Genomic DNA, 25365 nt, shown 5'->3' with positions numbered 1-25365 from the left:
TCAGGGGAAGCATGAGAGATGAGATGGATGGTGTTGCATTCAGTGGGTTCTATACAGAGGACTGATGGAGACCACTCAGCCCTTTGGTTATTGGCCACAGGTTCCCCAACCTTGTTCCTTCCATTGGGACAAGGACATCGCCTCCAGCTTCACCCCCTGCTCCCTCCCATGCAGCCCCTTAAGGAATGGGGCTCTTTTCTGTTTTCTATGCTTGGAGGCACGGCAGAGGGCTGTGCTGCTGCTGCACTGATCCGGGCTCAGTTTGTACCCTGCTGAATCTCCCTCCATTGCAGGAGCGAACTGACAGCCCCAGAGTGATTCATCCCATCCCAGGGCAATGCCTACAACAGGATGAGTCACAGCCAACACATTGCAGCTTCCCACAGCCCACTGAGCCAAGCAATTCCTTCATCCTCACCAGCAGCTACGATACACACTACAGAAACCCAATGGGAAATTCAGGTATTCCCTTCCAGAGCTGAGAAACAATAGGAATACAGGATCTCTATTAAATCATTCCCCCAGCTAAGAAATCACACCTTTGGTGAATACGTTCAGAAATCTTGCATCTGAAATGTTCCTGGGGCTGTGATGGGAGCACAGAGGGCTCACTGGCCTCAATGGCTTTGTGGAGGGGACAGGAGCATCATTGTGATCTAGATATATTCATCACCATGAGATGACACCTGGTTGGTGCTGCTCTTGGCTTCAGCAAGTAGGGGTTTGCACAGACAAGCCAAAATAATCACAGAATCATTGGAAGGGACCTTTAAAGGTGAGGAGAAAGGGAAGGGGAAGGAGAAGGGAAAGGGGAAGGGGAAAAGGGAAAAGAGAAAGGGGAAGGGGAAAAGGGAAAAGGGAAAGGGGAAGGGGAAGAGAAAGGGAAAGAAGGGAAAGGGAAAGGGAAAGGGAAAGGGAAAGGGAAAGGGAAAGGGAAAGGGAAAGGGAAAGGGAAAGGGAAAGGGAAAGGGAAAGGGAAAGGAAAAGGAAAAGGAAAAGGAAAAGGAAAAGGAAAAGGAAAAGGAAAAGGAAAAGGAAAAGGAAAAGGAAAAGGAGCCCTGTGCCTGTGAGGGGAGTACTGCATCCCACATGAGACTGAGCAAAACCATGGTGGGATTTGGTCACTGCACGACTCCTGCAGGATAAACTGAAATAAGAAGTCATGCAGGATGTAGACTCCGAAACACGAGGTAACGCTCCGGGATGTAAGGCAACGTTACACCTTGGTGGGATGCAAAACTTTTCCCACCATTCCTTACCTTAACCCCCCAGTGAACACATCCTGTGGTGATTTTTGCTCTATGACCAGCGTCTGTGGTGGGGGAGGGCAGGAGCTCAGGGCTGGAGGCTGCTCCCCTGCTCCCTCCATTACCAGCTCCACACCGCGCAGCCGCACTCCATTACTCACCAAGTAACAGAAGGTGTTATAATAAACTACATTAAGCATAGCAGCTATTTTTAGTTAAGCATATTGCATTTGCATACTAAATCTGAGGGGCCATATGTCTCAAAGTATATTATTAAAAAGCCTCTTACATAATAAAAGGAGCAAGCCGAGACCGGGGATGTTAAAGCGGTTTCAGTGGACGGCATGGAGCCCGCAATGAATATTTCAGTTCCTTGTTTCAACCCCTGTTAAGTTTAACAAACAAAACAAACATCTCCTAACCTGCATCCTCACTGCGAGGTCACAGCAGGGCAGGGAGGGTCAGTCCTGCTGGGTGATGCTGCTTTTAGGGCTGTTGTTTTTCGGGGGGAAGGGACAAATACTCACTTCCCACCTTCACATCCTATAGGATTTGCATGTTGCAGGGATGGGAGATCACAGGAAGGAGGAGAGCTGAAAATGGGACGGGGTCCCTGCAGCTCAAATGCTGCCCGAAAGGTGAAGTGAGGAGGGGAGAACTGCTCCCTCCGGCTGCTGCCTGCATCCCACACAGAGGGGGCTCCCCCCAGGGCTTCCCATCTGCCAACTGCACCTCAGCAAGGAACAGAAAGGAGCTAAAAATATATATATAACAATAATAATACTGACAAAGGCCAGATTTTAAAGGCACAGAAGCGGTTCTTGCACATCCTTCCATCTCCCCTCCCCAGGAGCCTCACTGCTTTGCTCAGAACATCTTGAAATATTAAACAGTCAGAAAGCTGCTGCTAATTTCAGCTCATGAGGAGCCAGATGGAAGCAGATCTCCCAGCGCCCAGGCTGGGTCCTGGCAATGCTGCTGTCCTCGGGCACATGGGAAGGAGATGCCATCCCAGCTGCATTATGCAGAGCTATTGTAAGAGGTGGTTTAGCAAGCTGGAGGTTCTGGGAGGTACCACGGAGATCTGCCAGCCTTAAGCATCACTGGTGCATGGGGAACCCATTTACATCCCAGATGGGATGGGGAAACCTCCCTAGGAGTGTGGTCCCATGGGAGGGTGCAACAAAGTGGGACAGAATAAGAAGAAATAGAGAAATGGGGATGGGCATAAGCAAGGGACAACCTCATGTGCAATGAGGATCTACAAGGTGCGTGCCACCAAGGTACAGAGGTTGTTGAACTGATGCATAGCAGCAGTGCTGAATTTTCCATGCCAAGGGATGCTTCTCAAGTTGGCACCAGAGGCACCCATCTGGGATTTGCTCTTGCTGCTTCTTCATCCTGCAGGGATGTGAGTTCCCTCTATGGCTGAGCACGCACCTCCCCAGCACCTGCCTGATTTTATCGCTTTGCAGCCACTCTGATGAGTAATAACCGCTTACAACTGTTCATTTTCCACCAGCCCATCTCCAGGAAGGAACTCCCCACCAGACCCTGCAGCCACACCCCCACTTGGGGGGCAGCTCTATTCATTTTGCATCCTTTTGGCAAGAAGTAATTCCTCAAGACAGAGCCAGGCTGGGTGGGAAGGCTCCAGAATTAGAGAGGCATTCAATAAAACCAGCACTGGAGCAAGGACATTTGAAGAAAGGCATGGGCAGAGCAGGTCTCACTGCCTGGAGAAACCTTGACTCGGCATGCTCTGACATCTCTGGTTATGTCTATTTAATTTGCATTGCCTATAAATGTCAGTGTTTTGAATGATGTAATTTCCAAGCACTTCAGTGAACTCGGTGACTAAGTAAACACTTCTTTTAATGGAAAAGGATGCACATCAGATGTGTTTTTTGATTACAAAATGCCAGGAAAGAGCTACTCTATCAGCCCAAGTGGGGAAAAAATAACCAGATTAACTAAGTATTTAAGGTACATCAGCGAGGGAAATGCTTCTCTTGTTCATGCATTTGTGTGAGTGTTGGGAAGGACCCAAAAGTCAACAAATGACTTTTTCAGAAGCGAGGAAAGGGCAGAAGAATAAAAAAAGAGCCCCCAGATCCCTGCTTGATGACAGGGAGCAAAGCAGGTAAGCATTTTAACCATTTAAAGCAATGTTTCAGCTGCAGGTCATGCTGGAGATATTTAGGATTTTGCTTTTCAACCCTGCACTTGAATCCCAGCGACTCTCCTTCATACATTCCCACACTGCGTTCTGGTTCCTCCCCATTTCCTTAGAACATTCCCCACTCAGTAATCTTTACCCCAACAGTTTGTCAGGATGGGGGCTCCTCCAGTCTCAGCTCCCCACTCGCACACGTTCCCCACTCCCATCATTCAGACTCCACTGAGCCCTTGCTGTCCAGACAATCATTCTTCCTTATGTCGCACAGTCAAGGCTTGCCCCATCTTACCAAAAAAGCCTTGCTGCTTCCTTGCAACATCAGCACCTCCAGCCCCCAAACTGCTGCACCCTTGCTGCCCCCAGCCCTCTCCTCTCGCACCGCCGCATATGGAGGATGCTATATATAAAAATATTTGCATTGTGTTGCTGCCCACGGCGAGGCCAGCAGGGCACGGACCGATCTTGTATGGCAGCAGGCAGTCTAATATTTCCTTCTGATAAAAATAACTTGTGAAAATCACATCTTGTGTGGCACTGCTGGGGAAGCGGGGCAGCCCACTGAGCTGCCAGGAGGTTTGCTGGAGGGGGTGGAAAAAGAAAATCCATCACTGCTAACCTGGAGGTTTAAGTTGACAAACGGTGGGTTGATGTCAGAAGTTACCCCTGAGCTTTCACAAGGCATGGTGAGGAAGGGGTTAGCAGGAGAGAGGTGAATTAGAGCAGCTGAATGGAGCATGAGATGTGGCTTGAACCAGATTTTGGGGAGGTGAGGTGGGGTTTGCAAAGAGGCAGAGCAAGGAGAGAGCTCAGCTCTCTGTTTTTTTGCCATCTCAGAGCTGACCACGGCTGCTCGGGTTCATAAAGTCACTGAATCACAGCATGGATGGGTTGGAATGGACCTTAAAACATGGGGACTTGGCAGGTCTGGATGAAGACTGCGATCAATGACCTCAAAGGCCTTTTCCAACCAAAACGATCTAAGAGAACTTCGGTAGTGAAGGTACATCAGAAATACCATCGTGGGTTCTGGCTGCAGGATGGATGGGGTGATGAGAGGAGCACACCACAGGAGCTGGAATGGGCAGAACCTGAAGTCTGGGAAGAGTTCAGCACAGGTTGGGCTGTGCAGCGTCTGGTGAGACCAAGGCTGAATGTAGATACGAGTCCTCTCTATGAATACACCCGAGGCAAACAACAGAAGGGAGCATTTCCATCAACAGGAAAATGTTTGCAAGAAGTAAATAAAATAAAATAAAATAAAACCCAAGCTAGATAAACTGAAGTGAAGAAGCTCAGTATGGAAATCAAATGGTCTGGAAACCACAAGGCTTTGTGGGTCCAGAAAGGCAGCTCCTCATAAGCAAAGCCAGGTGGTCGAGAAGACCCCTGGGTTATGAAGATGCAAAAGCTGCCTTCCACATCCCCCTGTCTCACCTGACCCCAATGATCTGCACCATGACAGTGTCTTACAGACCCCAATCCCAACCCCAAGAGAAAATTTTGCCCCTGGAAAGCTTAGTTCTGGCCCTGTACTGGGGTACAGGAGAGTTCCTGCACCGCTGCCCATTATTCTTACGTCAACGGCTCACATGGGTTCTTGTGTATCTACATCCCATGGTGGGGAAGCAAAATGGGCAAACCCAACCCCCAACAACTTGGCCCCCTCCCTTGGCTGCAATGGGATGGGTTAGAGCCAGAAGCCAGAGGTGAGAGGGGATCCTGCTTATGAGCTTGTGGCTTTCTTAAGCTCAGTATGAAGTTGTAATGCTTAATTATTGTTTTTACTATTGCAATATTTATGGTAGCCCACAGAACATCCATACTAACAAGCCCATGAGGCCACTGCTATCTACAGAAATAAATATCTGCACTGGAGGGCATAAGTATGAGACACTGAAGATAGATTGCTGCTGGCTCCTGGGACAGAGTATAACAAACTGCTGTGTATCCTTAAAATGTGTCAATTTTTCCCTTGGGAATATGCTCAGATAAGAACTCGCAGCATGACAAATGCATCTCCATCAGGGTATCTCTGAAATAGACAGGATTTTTTGCCATCTTCTCTCTTCCAGAACTGGCTCTGATACTGCTCACGCTGGGGCTGCAATGTGGAGCTGGTTTAGCCCTACCCTTGAATTACACTGGACTACGACCTATGTGACCTGGATGTCCTGAAGGTTGCAGAAGTGATGGAGAGAGATCCCTGGCTCTGAGGAAACTGGAGATTGCAGAAAAGCAAGGAGCACTGCACCTAATTAGGAGCCTTTGGGAAGATTCAGTGGGTGGTGAGGCACTGGAACAGGTTGCCCAAGGAGGCTGTGGATGCCCCATCCCTGCAGCCATTCAAGGCCAGGCTGGATGTGGCTCTGGGCAGCCTGGGCTGCTGGTTGGTGACCTGCACACAGCAGGGGGTTGGAACTGGATGAGCGCTGTGGTCCATTTCAACCCATTCTATGATTCTATGACTACCCCACAGAGTGCACCACAGCAGTGCACGAGGCAATGCTGGAGGAATTGCGGCCTGGCTTTTCTCGTGCTGACCTTACATTGGAAAGAGGAGAGAATTTCCCGTTTGTACACACATCTGACAGAAGGCAATGGCAGTCGCTTCCCTTCTCCGCTGCTCACGCTCTCCAAAATATTTGAGTAACGGCATCATGTAATAGAATTTGTCACTCGGCCAAGTTTCGCAGATGGCATTTCCCTTTCTAATCTTTATAAGCTTCCACTTAAATAGTAGTAGTGGAAGTAATAACTACAACAAAAATATTAAATCTGATAAAACAAAACACAGTCGCAGCCCTCTCTCTCATAAAGCTCCCCAGTTTTTCAGTGTATTTGGTAGCAAACTACATGTCCCAGTGGCTGCATGCCAAACACAACCCCAAATAGCCCCCAAATGCTTTGTTTTTTCTTTCTTTTTTTTTTTCCCCACAGGTAGTGATGGCTCTGCGTGTCACACAGCTCTCTAACAGCACATTTGTATTGCTACATGGCTTTGCAATCTCACTCTGCTGTCCACTGAGCAGGAAAGTCACCCAACTCCATCACAGGTGGGAACATCTTGCATGGGAGACCCAAACCCACTCCTGCCCCACGGATGCAACAAGCCATTGCCAAACTCTGCAGGATTGTCATCTACCCTGTCCCTAACTCTCCAGCAGAGATGGGTTTGGTTTCCCTCACTCCTTCTCGGACACAAGGGACAATGGGAGGAGAAGACATCCAGCAGAAGATCCCACATGGGGCAATGGCTGTGCCACTGTGATGCCTGGAGCTCCAACCAAAGCCCCCCAAGACCCATCTGAGTGAATGAAGACCTCACAGCACTCAAGATTTTCTCTCCCATTCCATCATCCCTCCGCACATTCGGCCATTAGGGATCCATGAATGCAGAGCTACAAATGATGCTCTGCCAGCTGATGACAGATCAGCTCTGTCTCTCTCTGCTCTCTTTTCAACCTCTATAAAGGCTGAATAATTGATCACTTTTTCTTCTTCCACTCTTCTGTTCTGCTCAGACAGTCTTTGCCTGCTCTCCAGCCACCCAGCACAGCTCTTTGGATGCTCTTTGCCTTCCATGACTCCCCCAAGCACTTTGTATTCTTGCAACGAGACGGAGCGCAGACAGAGCTGTGCTCTTAGAGATGCTCAGCATGGACCACTGGCTTTTTTGTCTTGTAAATAAGCAAGGAGGGAGCTGTCAGTGAAAGACTGTGAGCATTTGGTGATGCTGGACAATGAAAATGTGGTGATGGTGAAATGAAGAGTTAGGCATGGACATCAAAAATTGGAGGAAACCCTTAGAAGGATGGAAATGCTTCTACAGGAGGGGAATAACCCTCCCACTGCTATCCACCTCCACCATGCAGAGATTACTAAAATTGCTCTCAGGAAGTGCCTGGGAGGTCTCAAACGTTGACAGAGCCCCTGCTGCTATGGGATGGACAAAGTCGGAGCAAGAGGATGATCCCTGCACCAAAGAGATTAATGAAATTAAATTTAATTAGCACTTGCAAGAGATTTTTATCTTCAAAGTGTTTCATAGCCACAAAGTCTCCTGGTGCCTCCATGAGATTGATTAACATGTGCTGAGCTTTTCATCTTCCAGGAGGGAAACGAAGATATTCAGGCAACGGCAAAGCCCAAAGAGGAGGTAATTACCCAGAGGTAATGACATGGATTATATTCATTTAAAACACGCCAAGGAGCATCCCCAAACCTCATCAGTCACTGATAGCACCGGGCCAGAGCACAGAAAATAATAATAATAATAATAAATAATAATAATAATGGTAATAATAATAATATGGACGTTGGCAGGCACATCTGTGCCTGGTGGGGCCCAGCCTGCAGACAGCAGCCCCTGAACCTTGCTGCCTTGGCTGGAGCTATGGCATTGCCCCACGGCCACAGCACTGCACATTCCCAGCCCCTCTCCTGTCTCCTCACTCCCAGTAACAAATTCCTGTTATTCTGAGCATCTCTCTGGGCTAAGGACACAACTTCACTTACACGCCAGCCACAAAGGCTCAAATGAAAGCAGCAGCATGAAATGGGTGTTTAATTGTAATGCTGCATGACACTGCTTTGTAACACAGAGCTGCGATGCGAGGTGTGTTATCTCTGCTTTGCCAGACTTCCCAAAGCCAGCTTCTAGTCTTTATTCCTTTAGCTTTGCCTTAAATGAACACTTCCAGACTTTGGGGTGTTTTCTTGTTTCCTTTTAAGAGAAGCTTTTGAAGGACCTACATCCTTTGAAGGATTTCCTTATTAAGTCACTGAGATACATTTACAATCTTCGTGACGTGGCTGGGGACACCTGGGTGTGCTTACAGACTCCGGTCCCTCTAAGGACAAACCCTTCTCCTCTTTTTAAGCAGGAGAACAGCAACAGCAGCAGCTTTCCCATCCACATCTGAACTCTGCACACACATGTCTGTGAGTGGGATGTGGTGCTGGGGAAGGAAGGGATGCAATACCTGCAGCATATACGCACTTTGCCTTGCACTGTGATTTCATTCTTGAAATTCTGGGTGTCTCAGGGTAATCACACCAGCACAAACTGGACCTCGTGGACATTGTGTGGTGTCCTGACTGCACTGGGAAGGGCTAAAACCACATCCATGAGCCAGGACTTCAGCACCAGGCTCACACTGAGGACCAGAGGGACAGATGGATGAAGTACAGGGATGCTCCGCGCTCTCTGATGCTGCCCAGTGAGAAAATCCTTTACAAACAGCCCACACATTTCAAGCTCATGCTTGCTCACTGGCAGCCAAAGCAGCTAAGATGTTCTTCTTGACAGGTGCAAAGCACTGGTTTTGGCTCCACAGTCCTAGACTGGCTACCAATAAACATTTCTCCCAACTGTCAATGCCAATGAGCATTTCATTTTAACATCAAGCCAAAATCTCTCCTTCCCAAAATAGTTTCCTCTCTCCTCTAGCCATGCTGCATGGCCAGCACCAGTCCTTGGGGCAAGCTGAGGTGGATCAACCCCTGAACAACCTGCTGGGAAACAGCAGAACCTGCTCCACTGAATGAGATGAACAAACAGCATTTGCACCAGCTGTGATTGATCTTTCCAGCACTGCACTGCGAGGCCCCAAAGAGCAGCTCACAACAAACTGGAGCATGTTGTGAACTCGACAGTTTTAATGACACCATTGGACATGAGAACCCAAGCAACCTTTGAGCTTCGCCCCTATGCTCCTGCACTATTGATAAGGGTGCTCAGGCAAACGTAATTAATTTTTAGTGGCAGCCTAATTTCGTGGATGCTCTGGTTGTCAGGGGGCTGGCGCAGATGGAAATAATGCTGACCTTTTCTCCCTGGGAAACCTGGCTAATTGAACGAATTCTCACTTTCATTAGCAAAAGGTCCCAGGATGCAGCCAAACACAGCACATTTACAACACCCTCCAGGTGACACTGACTGCCTCCTAAAGGTCAAGCTGCCTCTTGATGAGCTGATATAAGATTGGATCTGAGCTTGTTTCCTATTGCAGCAAGTCCTGGCCCAAATCCCCAGCATTCTTTATGCTAAAGGCTATTCCTACTTATAGGTACCATTTGTTTCTTTGGATGCTGGAAGATGGGAGTCACCATCCCTGAGATGTTCAAGAACAGTAGAGATGTGGCACTGACAGACATGGTCAGTGGGCACGGTGGGGGGGGTTGGGGTTGGACTTGGGGATCTGAGAGGTCTGTCTTTTCCAACCTTCCTCATTTCATGATTCTATGTTTGAATCCCCAGGAAGATGAACCAACCCTGTGCCAATGGGGCTTGGGGTGTTCTTCTATTGCCTTGGCTCCATCTTGCCACCTGGTGCAGCCAAACCCCCACCATCACTTCACAGAAAGCAGCTTTCCCCCTCTGCAGCACCAACTGCAGTTCAGCAGCAGCAGTTTTATGGCAGCATTCAATAGATCACACGAAGCAAGGTGAGATCTGTGTGCTCTACCTCATGTAGCAGGAAGGCTCGAGAGCAGCCAGAACAACTCAGCTCCTTAAGGACCTGCTGTCACACAGCTGATGACCATCCCAGCACAGACAGGAGGGGCTCACTTCTCTCTGTCTTCCCCACTGCTTTTTCATGCTTTCACTGCAGGTCGTAATCTGAAGAGCTTCTGGCACAGAGACATGTCTGTAGGCTCTGAACAGACCTACCAGGAGCTGTCAATCCCACTTGCTCCACAGAGAGCTGATATACAATGTTCTCCCTCAGTTATGGACAGATGTCAACCTTGCAGCTTGTGCCCCATTTGTGGCAGCACCCACCCTTTGATTTTGTGCCTTTCTTGTGCTCAACACTCTCACTTTAGGAACAAACCTCTCCTCTGTGCTAGGATGCAGAGGAAAAGCCAGGATCAGGAGCAGCACCATGAGCATCTCTGTGCTGCACAGTGTGCTCCTGCTGTGCCAGATGCCAGAAGTTTGCATGTCTCAGCCCCTGCAGCTCCAAGGAAGCATTCTGCAAGAGACAGAAAACGAGTTGCAAGGGGCTGTGCTACACAGGGTCCCAGGATGCTTCCTTTGCACTAACACTGCATCAACCCGGTCAGCCTCTGATCACAACCGTCCCCCTCCAAATCCCAAAGTCCCTCCTGAAGCTTTTTACCAAATGAATTCAGTATCATTCACTTGCCTCAAACCCGTGTGAATTTCAAATGCCTTTTTGTTCCTTCCTCCTCCCAGAGGGAGCACTTTTCATCTGCATCCACGCAGAAGGGTCACCTGCACACATGGGGTATGTTGGAGAAAGCTGCAAAATGCTGCAGGAAGGCAAGTTAGTCCTCTGCACAGCTTGCCTTGCCTTTCTCCCTCTCTTTTCTTTTAATTTTCTAATTGATAACTGATTTATATTGAGAACTGGCATTCTCCATCAAAGTTTCACCCGCAACAAAGATGCTCCAGGGCATGACTGCTCACAGCTCCCTGTGATGGAAAGGAAATTAGGAAGGCTCTGGGAAGTCCTGTGGTCAGCACTAACCACACAAGGCTTAGAGGAAGAGGATTCCTGTTTTAATATACACCAAAGGTTTGGCATGCACGTGCCTACTCGATAGCCCTGTGCAATGCTGCCCACGCAGTACCAGAGCACTCCTTCCTCCCACAGTGCACACCTGCTGCTACCATCACTTCCCCCACTGCTGGGCCATCTCCTACTTATTCTGCACTTACAGATCCACTCTCTATTGCTAATAACCACTCCAATTCAAACTCCACAATGATGCACAAACCTTTTGCCTCCTTCCTTCCCCCAAATCCTGCAGTGCACGCTGCTGGCTCAGAGCCTGCAGACGGTTTCCCACAGTGTAAATCCATAATGATGCAGTCTGCAGCGTGACCTGGGGCTGCATGGGCTGCCTCCTCCTGCAGCATGCCTGGATTCAGACATCTTGCAAGCAAAGCAGGCTGAATTGACCAGGAACTACCGCTGACTATATTAATATGCAGAAGTAAATTACAGTCATTGCTTTGTGCCTCTGCACAGCTGGCAAATGCAGCACTGCAGGGCTCGGGCTTGCTGATGCACCATGCACAGAGGTTGCATGGCTGGAGGCCAAGCGTCAGAGGTTGGAGGCTATGGGAAAAGGGCATGGGGATACCCAACCCTGGGAGTGTGTTGCCAGCTTCCCCTCCTTGTTGAAGGAAACTTCGCAGCGCAGCAGCAGCAGCAGCAGCAGCAGCAGCAGTGCTTCACAGGCTGCTCTCTGCAGCACGGAGCTGCTGCTTAAATCTGAGGTGCCTGGCAGGAAATCCTGAGGGGCAGAGAAATCAAAGAAACCATGGAAACGCTCTCCATTTGCGCCAGCTTTGGTGAAGTTTGCAAAACGAATTTTTCAGGGTTTGCAGCAGCGGCCTTCAGAACGCAGAGCTGCCCTCAGCCCATCTGCAGCAGGACGGTGCATGGAGGATCAGGGCTTCTGTGAGCTGAGAGCCGGGCCAAAAGCATCACTGTGGTGATGCCTGAAAGGAAGAAATGTGAATAATTTCTGCTGGGCAGCCCTTTGGGCAGATCCCAAACCTCTGGCAGGTCCTGGAGATGCCAGAGGAAGGTGGGTGCTGCTGCTTGTCGCAGCATGGGACGTTTTTCCCATCCTATTTCCCCCACTTTAACAACTCCATGGGGACCAAAGCAGTTCTTCTGAGAGCAGCCAGTGGCAGAAAATGCATCTGAGCCACCTTCTAAAGCACCAAGGCTTGCGTGAAGACCCCAAAATCAACATTAAAGCCATGCTACATTAATTTATTGAAATTCAATTGGGAAGTGGAAAGAGATCTTCTGAATTAAAGAGGCTTTAATGAAGCAGAAAAGCAGAGGCACGGAAATTTGATGCCACTGAAATCACCTGCACCTCTGGTTGACTTGGATGGATCTTAGGGCACTGCACAGAGTGAGCATCCAATGCACTGAGTACAGTGCATCCAAGCTTCCATCCATCCGTGGATGTCAGGAGCTGGAAATCAGGCTTCCTCTGGTCCATAGCAGCAACAGAAGACCCCACTGAGAACCCAAAAAATGCACTGCAATGCTGTTGGATGTGCAGGGAAACAGGCTTGAGATCTTTCCTCTGCATGACCTAGATCCAAAGTCTTGCCTGTAGCCTGTGTTTTATACTGAATTAAATAACGGCAGCCCATAACACAACGTGTACATCTCCTAAGTGGATTGAAGCCTCAAGCTTTATAGATTTCATGCCTCTTTTTAGTGCAATTTTATAGTGCATTTCTCATCACTTTTTTTTTTTTCTTCAGCATGTTGCTTGATTAATTGCTATGAAATGTTCATCGTTATCCGACAATTCCTGAAACACAAATGCAGAACTCCCTGATTGTATTTCTTATTTACAGCCCTGTAGCCTGAGTGATTTCCAATTTACTGCGCCGTTATATTAGGTCAATACATAATACCTTGGGCCACTCCAGAAAGATTAACCACAAGTGGATTCCCTTTCCAATCAAATAGTCCCTGCTGTAAATTACAGTTTCCTTTACTATATTTGATTGCATTTCTGCCACCTTTCTTACACAGTGCAATAAAACAACACCCCCCCCCCCTCCCCCCATGCATCCCTGCCACTCTGTGCTGTGACAAAGATGGGTAACTGCAGAATTTGGGGGACTTGGTGTCATTTTGTTCCCTACAGCTGCCTGAAGGAAAGTTGCACTGAGGTGGGGGTCGGTCTCTTCTCCCAGATAACAGCAAAAGGATGAGAGGGAATGGCCTTAAGTTGCACCAGGGGAAGGGTCAGGTTGGATATTGGCTATCCAATCCTATAGAATTCTACAGAAGAGTGGTCAAGCATTGGCACAGGCTCAAGGAGGTGGGGGAATCACCATCCCTGGAGGCGTTCAAGGAATGTGGAGATGTGGCATCGAAGGACACGGTCAGTGGGCATGGTGGGTTGGGTTGGCTTGGGGAACTCACCCACGCCACTTGCAGCCCATGGCTTGCTGCTTCTCCATTGGTTACTGGAATGAGTTTTCTCTGGTAAGCATTCCTCCACCCTCACATAGCACAGCTATGCAAGCTGTTCTGCTGTGGGTTTTGTCTGTTTGGATCTTAATTCCCATGCGGATATCCTGACACCTGGAATGTTTAAAGCCTTCTGCAAAGCACACGGGTGACGTGAAGGCTTCAGACACACGTCATTTTCCTAATCTTTTCATGATTAAAGTAAAATGCTAGAAAATACCCATCCCAAAGGTGCAAAATTCAGAAGACGAGGATTTCCAGCTCTTCAAGCTTTTTTTTTTCTATCATCATTTCTTTTCCACCTCTCCCATAACTTTGACAGTCCTGACACAGTACTTTGCGCCCCCAAAGCTGCTTGATGCCATGGCACCCAGGCAGTCAAAATACCCTTTGTTTGCACTGGAAAATCAAAACTGAAGCAGTCTGTGCGCTCACTATTCCAAAATTAGATTGCATATAAATTTAACATGCTCAAATAATGGGCTTGCATATGCACACAGTTGAGCAATAGGTGTATTATTCCAATGCAAAGAACTTGTTAGACAGGATATTTCAGCTTCCCAAGATATTAATGGATACTCAGCAAAGGTCTTTTTAGAATGATAATGCACTTCACTTTGTTTGCCGAGTCGGTAACAATTAAATCACTTTTTAGATTACAAAGCCTGTGCCAACGTGAGACGGCAGCAGCAGCTTCCAGAGCAGCCCTATCCCAAGCTATGAAGCAATACTTTCCATCTTAGATTCTTATTTGAATTGCAAAGAACGATGGTTATGGCTTTTGTTTGTCTTTTTCCTTAAGAACAGAGATCCCAAGGCATGCAACCAGCAGCAAAATGAGGATTTTTGACTCTGCACACCAGTCAAAATGCATTTTTATGGCACCTCCAAATCTGGCGCAAAAACCAGAAGGGCTACATGACCAAATACAGAGTATGACACCACTATTGTAAGTTTGCTTTAATAAAGATCATCCTGCACCCAAGAGAACCCAAACTCCGTGTCAATGAGGGTCTGAGGCATCTGAGATGCATGGGAAAGGTCCTGCAGGGTGCTCTGGCCACGGTTTGACTGAACTGGGGCTCTTCTGGGTGGCTGTTTTCTATGAGGAAGACAATCACAAGATGCACAAACCAAGGCCACCATGATGGGCAAGATAACCACATCTTTTTCAAGGTCATATCTCCCTGATATGATGGAAGATGGCCAACCCTCAGCATCCATAATGTCCTTCAAGAAATGTCAATGCCACGTCTGGGACAAGGAGCAGCACAGGAGGCTGCCAGTGCTGACGGCTCTGGGTTTGAGCAGCCCCACTGGAGGGATGCTGGAATATGGAGATAAAAGGTTGAGCATCTCAACCTCACAAAAATCACTGCCCAAGAGGCAATGAAAAGAGCTGCTGAGTACAGGAGGGGCTATGGGGGAAATGGAGCAACAGAACCAGACTGTAGAAACGTGTGAAGAGAACATGAGGATAGAGTAGGAAAGTTTAGGTTATAACAGAGATAATAATTCACTGGGAAGAAGAAACTCCTTCAATCCCAGAAGTATTCTCATCCCTACTACGGATACGGCACTGCAGTGCAAAGATTCCACTCCATGCCATCCTTGTCCCTTTCCTTGGTAAGGGCTGAAGCCCACTGCCATGAGCTGAGTGTCCTTGACAATGCTTCCCACTGGAGAGCCAACTTTGCACAGTCCCAGCGGTAGCAGCTGAAGAGATTTAATTCCAAACACATTTATGTTATTATGCAAATATTTGGAAATCATCAACTCTTTCACTTACCTGCGAAGAGCTGAGTTAAGTGTTTCCATGGGAACAGCAACTATTAACCAGTATAGTTAATATTTTTATTCTGGTAGTGTCCAGAGAGCCCAATGAAGATTGAAGACAGCTTGTACAAGGAGCTGTATGAATGTGGAGGATGAAAAAGTCCCTTGTTGAAAGGCAAAGATTATGTTTTAGGAGCTTCAATGACAAGCACCAGTTCTACCTGGACTTGTAACAACATGGCTAAATGGGCTTGCAACAAGTCCAGCAGTTTTGCCCGCACCATTTAATTAAACGAAGAGCCCTATTTATATGGCTTTGAATCCTACTGCATTTTGTGGCCAGGTATTGACTTTAATTGATAATCCAACTCAATCCAGCACCTGCAACATCAGTCCAGTTCCAAGGACGTGAGGATCTTCCCCAAGTCTCTGGTCTTCAGCTGAGTACAAATTTATGTTAAATACGTGTGAGGGCAGCAGTGGGGCAGGACAACACTGGGGTGTCTTGCACAACAATGGGATACTTTGCACTGGTTTACACGTGATCAAAAATCAAGGATGTACTCAAGAGACCTTAAATCCCATAAGATTTTTGGAAAAAATGAACACACTTTGTGTGGGTTTGTGTGTGTGTGTGGTTTTTTTTTCCTCCTTCACATTTCAAGTCTGCAACCACAGCCAGATTACAAGCACCTCTGCTTGAACTTTCCTGAAAAGAGCAACCAGAGTAAAAACTATCACCCCTCCCAAGCTCAGGATGATGGAGATGCTCACAAATTGTGGAGGAATCAGGCTGGAAACATCTCCACCACCACAGGCTCTCCTGTGGGCTTCCCTCATTCCTTTGTCCTCCCAGTTTCTTTTCCCACTTGCATTTCTCCTTCTTTTCTTCACCTTCTGTATACTGACGGCCTGCTCTACCCAGCTGGGACTAAGCCACCTTTGCCAGCTCTGCAGCATTAGGAAAGCACAGTCCTAAAAGCAGCTATCAAAAGCAACCCTAACAAAAGGACAGGGTTTGTGTCACCTTGGGAACTTCAGAGGGGTACAAAAACCCAACAAGGCCAAACATAGATGGCTCATGGTGTGCTTCTCCAAGCCTGCTACATCCATGAGTTATTAATGAGTCTCCTGCCCCAAGGCAGTCTGTGAGCAACACAGCATCATGAGTGGGAGATGCACTTCATCTCCCCATTTTCTGTGAGCCTGTTTTGCCTTCAAAAGGACAAGCTTTCAGACACATGCAACAAGTCAGAAATGAACCTCCACATCACCATCTCCCCCCAGAGCAGAGCAGATGACTTTCAGCATGAGATGCAAACTGGAAGGCAACACTCGTGCTATAAAGGACTGTTCAATTGCACCACACAAATAAAGTTTTGAATGAATGTAGCCAGATCTCAACAGGAGATTGAAAAGTGCTCAGAAGGACACTTGCAAGAGCACAGAGTCCCTTGGACCAGCCATGCAGCAGAAACCCACATGAAAGGCAGCAAATGTTCCTAAATGTTAAAGAGGAAACTACAAAGAGGTCCGCCTCAGACGTGGCTGTCCAAAAACACCTTTCTAGGCATGAGGGACGTTGATTGAGGAGGATGGGATGGGATGATCTTTTCAAAAATAAAACCAAGAAAACATTACATTCATATCTGCAGGAAGAAAAAGGCCTTTCTTACCTGTTTCTCCCCATATTGGCAAATATTCATCCTGCTGGATGTCTAGCATGATTTCCAATCCATTGCCTGTCCCACCCTTAACTGTAGTAAGAAGAGGCCGTCCTTCTTCTCCTGAGTTAAACATATAGCATTTCCCATATTTTGTAAACACCTGTGAAAAGAACAGAGAGAAAGTGCCATGTAACAAATGCTTCTTTGCACCTGAACAAAGGAAGAGTGATGAGAAACACCCGTGCATTGTAGCTCAAAGGGAAAAGTCTGCAATTAAGTCTAATCTGGTTTAATAATTCAGCATACTGTATTCTCCTTACAGAAAATAAAAGAGAAAAGGGAAGGAAAGGTGTTTCAGAGCAGTGAACAAATGTCTTTAGCAGCTCGCCTGATCCACACTGTGCTCACTTTCCAAGAAACACAGGTACAGGCTGTACTTGAGCTTGTACTGAAATTCAGTGCAATGCTCTCACCGTGCACTGGCAGTGGAGCTCACTTGTAAAGTCACAGAATCATAGAACTTCAGCATGGTTGGGTTTGAAGGGATCTTAACAATCGTTGAACCATGGAATCACAACATGGTTGGGTTGGAAGGGACATCAAAAATAGTAGAACCATACAGTCACAGCATGGCTGGATTGGAAGGGATCTTCATGATCGCAGAACCATGGAATCACAGCACAGCTGGGAAGGAAGGGAGCTTAATGCCCATCTAGTTCCAATCCCCTATCATGGGCTCAGACTGGCCTATTCATGGCCTTGGGCACCTCTGGGGATGGGGCACCACGACTTCAAATAGCAAATATCCACCAGGACAGTGTCACAAGCTCTTGCCTTATTGCATCCACTCATCTCCCAGAGCTCGTTCCTGGCTTGTCTAGATTTGCAATGGACATCACCACTGCTGGGTTGTGCTCTGACAGTGATATGACTTTAAGGTTCCTTGCAACCCAACCATTCTGTGTTTCTATGATTCTAACAGAGGGCACGAAGCGCCTCGAGCCGCTCTTTGTGGTCACAGAGAATCCGTCTTGGCAATCAGTAAGCAACTGGCAAAGGGCACTAATGAATATTCAGAGCAAAGGGAGCACAAGAGCTGGCTGCAGTCCCACCAGCAGCCTCGGCACAAATCGCCAGGCACTAACACGTCTGCTGAGATCACACGACCCTGAGATGATTCATAAAGCAACACAAAAGCCAGAGTCATCAGCAATTTATTCCCATCAAATATTGACATATATTATAAAGCAAAGCATCGGGGAGTGAGGTGAATAAAAAAAAAATAAAAGAATATTCTGGGGCAGGAAATCATATTCAAGTTACGAACCTCCAATTGGTGCAAAAGGGATGCAGAGCGTACAAAGCACTTGCAGGAAAAATGATGTCCTTTTAAAAAGGATTTTATCCAAGTGAAAATCCCTTTTTAATACTTGAGTGACCTATTAAACCATTCAGGCTGGAAAGATAATCTGAGCAACAGTAAGCCTGTGTTAGCAGCCAGTGCCCGTAGATGGGTTTTCCAGATAGGCTTTGAAGGCAGAAGTCAAAAATGTCTAATTAGGATGGTTTAAAACGTGGCAAGAAGAGAACCTATATGAGTGAAAATCACAGGAAAACTAGTAAGCTTATATATAAAGCAACAGCACGCTGTAAATGCCAAATAAGGATTTAGACGCTGACGCACCCAGTGCAGCCTTTAGCCAAATAAATCCAGGCAATTTTACAGGGCTTTTTATATTGCCCTTTGCAGCTGTAAAACTTCAAGTGTAAAACCTCCACTTAGGACATTTTTACCCAATAAACAAGCGACGGTGGTCTGAGGCTCACTTTGAGTGCACTTCTTGGACCCCTACCACAGAAAACTCAATCAAACAGTGAGCTGCAAAGGGAGAGACCTCCTCTCCACCCTCAGCAAGGGACCACCAAAGGCTGATGGCAATGGCCACCAGTCTGCCTACCACAGCCATAGTGGATATTTTCTTGTAGGGCAGAAGATGAGAAACAACGAGCCCAGGGGACAACCCTACCTCCATCACCTATGTCTCCTCTGGGACTCTGCAAGGAAATGTTTTCCTGGGAAGCCCCACTATTTTCTGCTGCCATCACTGAGCATCAAACCTTATCAAAGATCCTGGTGTCTATCTGCCCTCCCATCTCTGCAAATCAGTGTGGTTTTGTATAGCCAAAGAGTGCACCAGAGAAATGATTGTAATGTGGAGAACCCACCCCTACAAGTAATCCTGCATCTCTGCTGAAGTCCTAGAATGTAAAAATCTTAGGGTCACCACCAGGTTTAACAGCTAAGCAAAGAACCAACTGCTCAAGCAGGCACCAACAAGGGATACAACAGCAAACAGCATGAAGCAAGAGATGTACAGTGTAGAAGTGGAGAGAAGCTGATGCTAAGACTTCACTCCTCTGGGAGCCCATTTTGGGCTGCAGCGTGTGTTTCCTACACAAGGAGTGAACAGCTCCTCAATGCAAAGCAAGCCATGGTAAGTGGGGACAGTTGGGAGATTTGCTCCCACAGCTCCCTCCTGATCCAAGTAAACCAAGTTGGGATGAGATTTAACAAGGCCAAGTGTCAGGTCCTGCACTTCGGCCACAACAACCCCATGCAGTGCTGGGGATGAGTGGTTGGATGACTGTGAAGAGGAAAGGGACATGGGGGTGTTGGTTGGTGCTGGGCTGAACATGAGCCCACAGTGTGCCCAGGTGGCCAAGAGGGCCAACAGCATCCTGGCCTGCATTAGAAATAGTGTGGCCAGCAGGAGCAGGGAGGTGATCGTCCCCCTCTACTCAGCTCTGGTGAGGCCGCACCTCGAGTAATGTGTTCAGTTTTGGGCCCCTCACTACAAGAAAGACATTGAGGCCCTGGTACGTGTGCAGAGAAGGGCAACGAAATGGTGAGGGGTCTGGAACACAGGGCTGATGAGGAGCTGGGATTGTTCAGTGTGGAGAAGAGGAGGCTCAGGGCAGACCTCACTGCACTGTACAACTTCCTAAAGGGAGGTTGTGGTGCAAAAGGGTCTGGCCTCTTCTCCCAGGCAAATAGTAGGACCCGAGGAAACGGCAAGAAGTTATACCAGAGGAGGTTTAGGTTGGACATTAGGAGAAACTTTTTCTCTCAAAGGGTGGTCAGGCACTGGAATGGCTGCCCAGGGAGGTGGTGGAGTCGCCGTCCCTGGTAGTGTTCAAGAGGCACCTGGATGAGGAGCTACGAGATGTGGTTTAGTAGCTTGTGGCACTGATAGGAATGGGAGGGTGGTTGGACGAGATGATCTTGCAGGTCGTTTCCAACCTTGTGATTCTGTGATTCTGTAACCCCATGAAGAGTCCTCCATTGGGGTTCAGGCTGGCTTGTGCTGCTCCCACTGCTGACATCCAGCAGCCATCCTTGGGAGAGCACTGCAGAGGACTGAAAATCAAAGAGGACAAAGTGAGAGTGGAGAACTGAGAGCCATTCCCTGCAGGTTAAGGTACCCACAGGAAAAGGCAGCCCTAAGCCATGGCTGACAAGCCCAAGAACAGGCATTGAGTTGAACCTCAGCTTGAGCACATCAGCACTGGTTTCTGAGCAGTGAAGGCCTTGAGGCCAACAGCTCTCCTTAGAATGGAACTGTGGAGAGCAGCAGAGATTAAACAGAGCCTCTGAGGGTTTACATCTTCCTCTGTGGTACAGCTCTGATTGATGCCCGCACCCCACTGCTGGCTCCTGCTTTCCACCACCCGTACCACAAGGCCTTCCATCTTTCCCTAAGCAGCTATAAAACTCTATTTATAACAGCATTTTAAAAAGCATTGCCAAGTTCCAAAACCAAGCACATTCATTTCAATTCACATTCAACGGGGCTGAGCTGTTCCCGACCTTCTCACTTCTGCTATGAATGATTGTACAGGAAGATAAAGCTTTTTCAGTACATTTCCTCAGTTTCAGGATCTTTTGGGCTCCCTGATAACAGGGCATGGGTTTGGGGGGAGTCAGAACATTATCAAATCATCAAGATAAAAGGATGGAGCTGTTTGGAAAGGGTAACAGCAGAGCTTACAAGCTGCTGTGGTACATCTGAGATGGTAAACACAAGGTAAACCAGAATGATTTAACCTCAGTGTATTTGTCTTAGGGGAAAGCAGCAGTGCTTGCTGTTATTAATGCTTTAACTGAAAATGGAAAGGAAGCCCAGCACAAACCAGGAAAAAACCACAGTGCTTTGAGAGTTACCTATGAAAACACCAAATTTCTCCTTTGATGCATTGCTTTGACTTTTGCCTCAGCACCCATTAAATGCAAAGGTAAGCAGATCGAAAAACGTGAAAGAATATTTGAGTGCCATAAGGATCTCTTCCTCGTGCTGACACACTGAAGGAGAAAACCTTATCTCTCATGGAGTTAAAGGCAGAGCATGGACAACTCAAACTCACTCCATGTGCAAAAACGAAGACACAATCAAGAGCTCAGAGGCAGCAATGTGTATCCTGCTGCGTGTCAAACCAACAGTCCGAAAAGGACTCATATCCAAAACGCAAGCAAGCCTGACCAGAGTAATAGAGAAAAAGGTATTTCACAGTTTATAATCAGCACAGACAGGACAAGCATATCTGCTGATAAATTATCCTTTCAATACGGAGCAAAATGATGGTAAAAGCAAGTAATTTGAAGTCTGTAAATTACTTCTCTACATCAGACAGAGATGCAGCCAAGAGCTCACTGACGAGGAAAGATGTTATTTGTTAGATTAAGGCAATGACCACTGAAAGGAGGGTGAATTAGCATCCTTCACAACCATTTTCCCTGCAATTGTGGGACACAAAGATTTAGAGACATATCATCTCCAGTCACATCTAACAGCACAACAGACAACAGAGAAGAAAGAAAAAAACGAAGGACTTTCCACACAGGTCCAGGAAAACAGGAGAATCAAACTGAATGGGGAGTACAGAGACGGGTTTAAGTAGGAACCTACGAGAGATGGTGGAAAAGATCACGTTCAGGAGGAAAGATGGCTTTATTTCTGAGCTTTTGGTCCATGCACACAGCACAGCTCTCCTGTGGCACCCACCGAGCCACATCAGCATGTCACTGGAGGTGTGAGGAATGACCCAGCCCAGCTGGCTCTGTGAAGCTGCCTTGCAACGGTCCATTTGCCCACACTTAGGCAGGAGGCTGCGGTACATTATTTAAAATGAAACTGTGTGGCTGCAAATTGCAAATTGCCAGGAATGCCTACATCAAACAGGTTTCTGAAGCGTCACATCCCAAGGGGATCTCCTTCCAAAAGACAGATTGCAGCGACGGCTCGGTATGGAGGTAACTCCCACCTAGTGGACAGAAAAGACTTCATCTCCCTTCTAAGTGCAGAAGGACTGAAGGAATCAAATTCTGATCCTGAGTGGAGACAGTATTTCTGGTAGGAAAAGAAAAATTAAATGAGGACCCTAAAACTGCCCTAAATTTCACTTGGAAGGTGAAAAAGTAGCAAGTACTGATAGAGGAAGCAGACAGATAAGTGAAATGGGCAAATTTGGTCCATTGTTTGTAGATGTCACTCAACAAACAGATGAAAGCCACAAGGATAAGGCAACATCCAGCCTCAACATCCACCCCAGCCCAGTGCCTGTTCCCACAGCAGGACACACAACCTGTGTAGGTGCTGATGGGAAAACCATTGGGCCTCATCCAACTCCCTGCTCAAGCAGGGGTCACCTGGAGCAGGTTGCCACATCCATGTGGTGAGTGAAGGATCTTAAGGTTTCAAATGGTGAACTGCATGCACTTTTGGGAACCATGGGCTCCTCCATGCTCCATCAGTAGGTTGGAAAAGACCACTAAAATTATATAGTCCAATTCCAACCCACTCCATCACTAACCATATCCCTCATCTCAACAGCCCTTGAACACCACCAGGGTCAGTGACTCCCCCACCTCCCTGAGAAGCCTGTGTCAATGAATTACCACTTTTAGGAGAATAAATTTTTCCAAATATTCAACATGATCCTCCCTTGGCAACACAAGGCCATTACCTCTTGTCCTTGGTGGTGTCTCCAAGGATGTTCTTCAGGGCACCTCAACTCCCATGCCAAAAGCATGGCCCTACAGCAGGGAACAACACTGGGACACAGCAGAAAGACACAAGCTTGCATTATTCCAGCCATCCAACAAACTGTGCTCTAAAATTGGGCTTTACAGCAATGTCTCTCGCTGTGTCTCAGAGACATGCAGAGAAACCTTCAGGTCATGAAGATGCCAGGAGGGCAGAGGACACACGAGGCTCATTTCAGCTGGAGACACACTTCAGCACTCTCACTCTCTTCACTGAGGGGGGGTAATGTTTATAAAAACTCCAGGGGAATAAAAAAAACAACACAGAATCACTATTCAGAATAAGATTCAGATGGTCAACCACAAGGTGCAGATTAACACAAACTCGGAGGGGGGGAGAGGGGAAATCATTCAATATTTTGTCCTCTTCCCCCCTTTTAAGAGCAGACGTGGGTTTCTCTTTAAATCTGTGTTTGTTTTGTATTATCAGAAAGCTGGCAGAGAAGTATGTCAGACAAGCAAAAAATATCATCCATCCTTCGTGGTGTCAGGTTTAATCTCGCGGCAGCCAAGAGTGATGGGGACGGAGCGCCGGGAAGCAGCACCACAGAAGTTGTCAGAGACGTGTTTACAAGGACAGGGTTTTCCTTTCGGCCTCCAAGACTGTGACATCCCAGCGGGGCTGTCAAGCAGCTCTGCCAGGCGAGGCAGGGAGATGCGTTGTGGAAATGGGTTCGATGTCTGCCCGCACCCCTCTGGGCGCTGTTCCCATCCAGCTGTACAGGAGCAGCAGGGATGTCAGCTCTGCTCTCCTACAAGGCTGCTGTTTTTAAAGAAGAAGTTATTGAAGTCCCAGATACTGCCTGAGGCTATGATGGTCTTGTGTGAGCGTTAGTGCTATTCCTTTTACAAACTAGGAGCCGGTAACCCAAATGTAATAGTTGCTGACAAGCCACTATACAACATATAACACTCCTAATGCAAAGATCTCTGCTTTCAAAACCAGCTTTTGCTACTGGGCAGGACCAGTTCTTTTTAGAATTTATTTTATAGGATGGCATTACATGTTACCCAGCGGATGGCAGATCATACCCCCATATTCTACCCTTCAAGAATAGTTAAACAGAGGCATTGCAGGCTGGCATGTTGCACTCACTATGAAATGTTGTCATTTCCTTCATATTTGTGCAATCAGCCTCTCCCTGTAATGGCATATTGGTGCAAGCATTTGTTTGAATGGTGAGTACTTCTGGAGGGTCCTTATAGCTAGCATAAATCACCTCTGCAGCAATCACTGCAATTTAGCACTAGTTGAGTGGATATTTAAAAAGAAATATAGTGCTGTAATAAAGTATAATGGTGAAGCTCCAAATATTTGAGAATTATGCTGGTCCATAAACTGAGGAAACTGTTACCCTCTCTTTGATCCCCATCAATCCCTGATTACTTCCACCCTAACAAACCAAAACACAACAACGCGAGAGGAGCTATATCCCACCGGACCATAATCTGTCAGCAGTAGAGAACAACATTTGCACACTTCCAGAAAAGCTCATATCCCACATGAGCACCAATCAGACCATGAATTTCTCTTAAATACCACCTTCTGAGACCTATTTTGCAGAATAATATCCAGGGGTCCTTCCTGCATAGCACTAGGTCTTCAGCTTTGTTTTAAAAGACTGCAGTATTACTCAATTTCTACTTAAAAAAAAATAAAATTTTCACATCCTATGAAAATCAATGCTTCAGCAGAGCCACAGGGCCATCAGTGTGCAGGAATGTGTGGGTGAATCGAGGTCAGCAACCTGAGACACGCCAGACTGGGATGCTGATAGCGTTGGATTCGGGTTGAGCGAGGTCAGACAACAGGAAAAACCTGGGCAATGCCCTCGGGAAGCAGCAGATGGTGTGGAAAGAGGAGAAAAGTGGATGCCTCGGTGCACCCGCTCCTCCTTGGGAGCATCACCTCAGCAGTGCTGTCCGTTCCTGCACCAGCAGCTCAGCACTGGGAGCTCCAGGGTCTTTCAGCAGGTGCCAGCAGATGGCTTGAAGGCCAGGATTCATTTGGATAATAATTGCAATCTGTCTTCCTAATTTCTCCCTACTGATTCATTTAATGAATTGTTCTTCATTAGCCTTGCTGAACTCCCTCCTGAGCTGCAGCACAACTCAGTCTCCAGTATGGAAGCAGCTGCAACTCCAGGATTGAAATACAGCTACAACCGATGGCAACCAAAGAATCACAGCATGGTTGAGTTGGAAGTGACCTTAAAGATCATAGAACCGTGGAATCATGGCATGGTTGAGTACGAAGAGACCTTAAGCATCACAGAACCATAGAATCACAGCACGGTTGGGTATGAAGGTACCTTAAGGATTTCAGAACCATAAAATAACAGAATGGTTGGGTTGGAAGAGACCTTAAGGATCACAGAACCATGGAATCAAGATATGTTTGGGTTGGAAA

The 25365-nt window shown here is 47.3% G+C and overlaps 1 protein-coding gene across 2 annotated transcripts in view; it reads right to left on the bottom strand.

The window, feature by feature from the left end:
• Positions 1-25365, bottom strand: part of ASIC2 (acid sensing ion channel subunit 2) — a 418256-nt gene that overhangs the window by 21937 nt on the left and 370954 nt on the right. For both annotated transcript variants that reach the window (XM_048926972.1, XM_048926974.1), the window contains one exon: positions 16865-17015. In XM_048926972.1, coding sequence (XP_048782929.1) covers positions 16865-17015 — 151 coding nt within the window. The remainder of the gene's footprint in view (positions 1-16864; positions 17016-25365) is intronic.

Source organism: Lagopus muta, chromosome 25 (genome assembly GCF_023343835.1).
Source record: "Lagopus muta isolate bLagMut1 chromosome 25, bLagMut1 primary, whole genome shotgun sequence".
NCBI lineage: Eukaryota > Metazoa > Chordata > Aves > Galliformes > Phasianidae > Lagopus > Lagopus muta.
The sequence above is the reverse complement of the archived record's forward strand: the minus strand, read 5'-3'. Positions and strand labels throughout refer to the sequence as shown.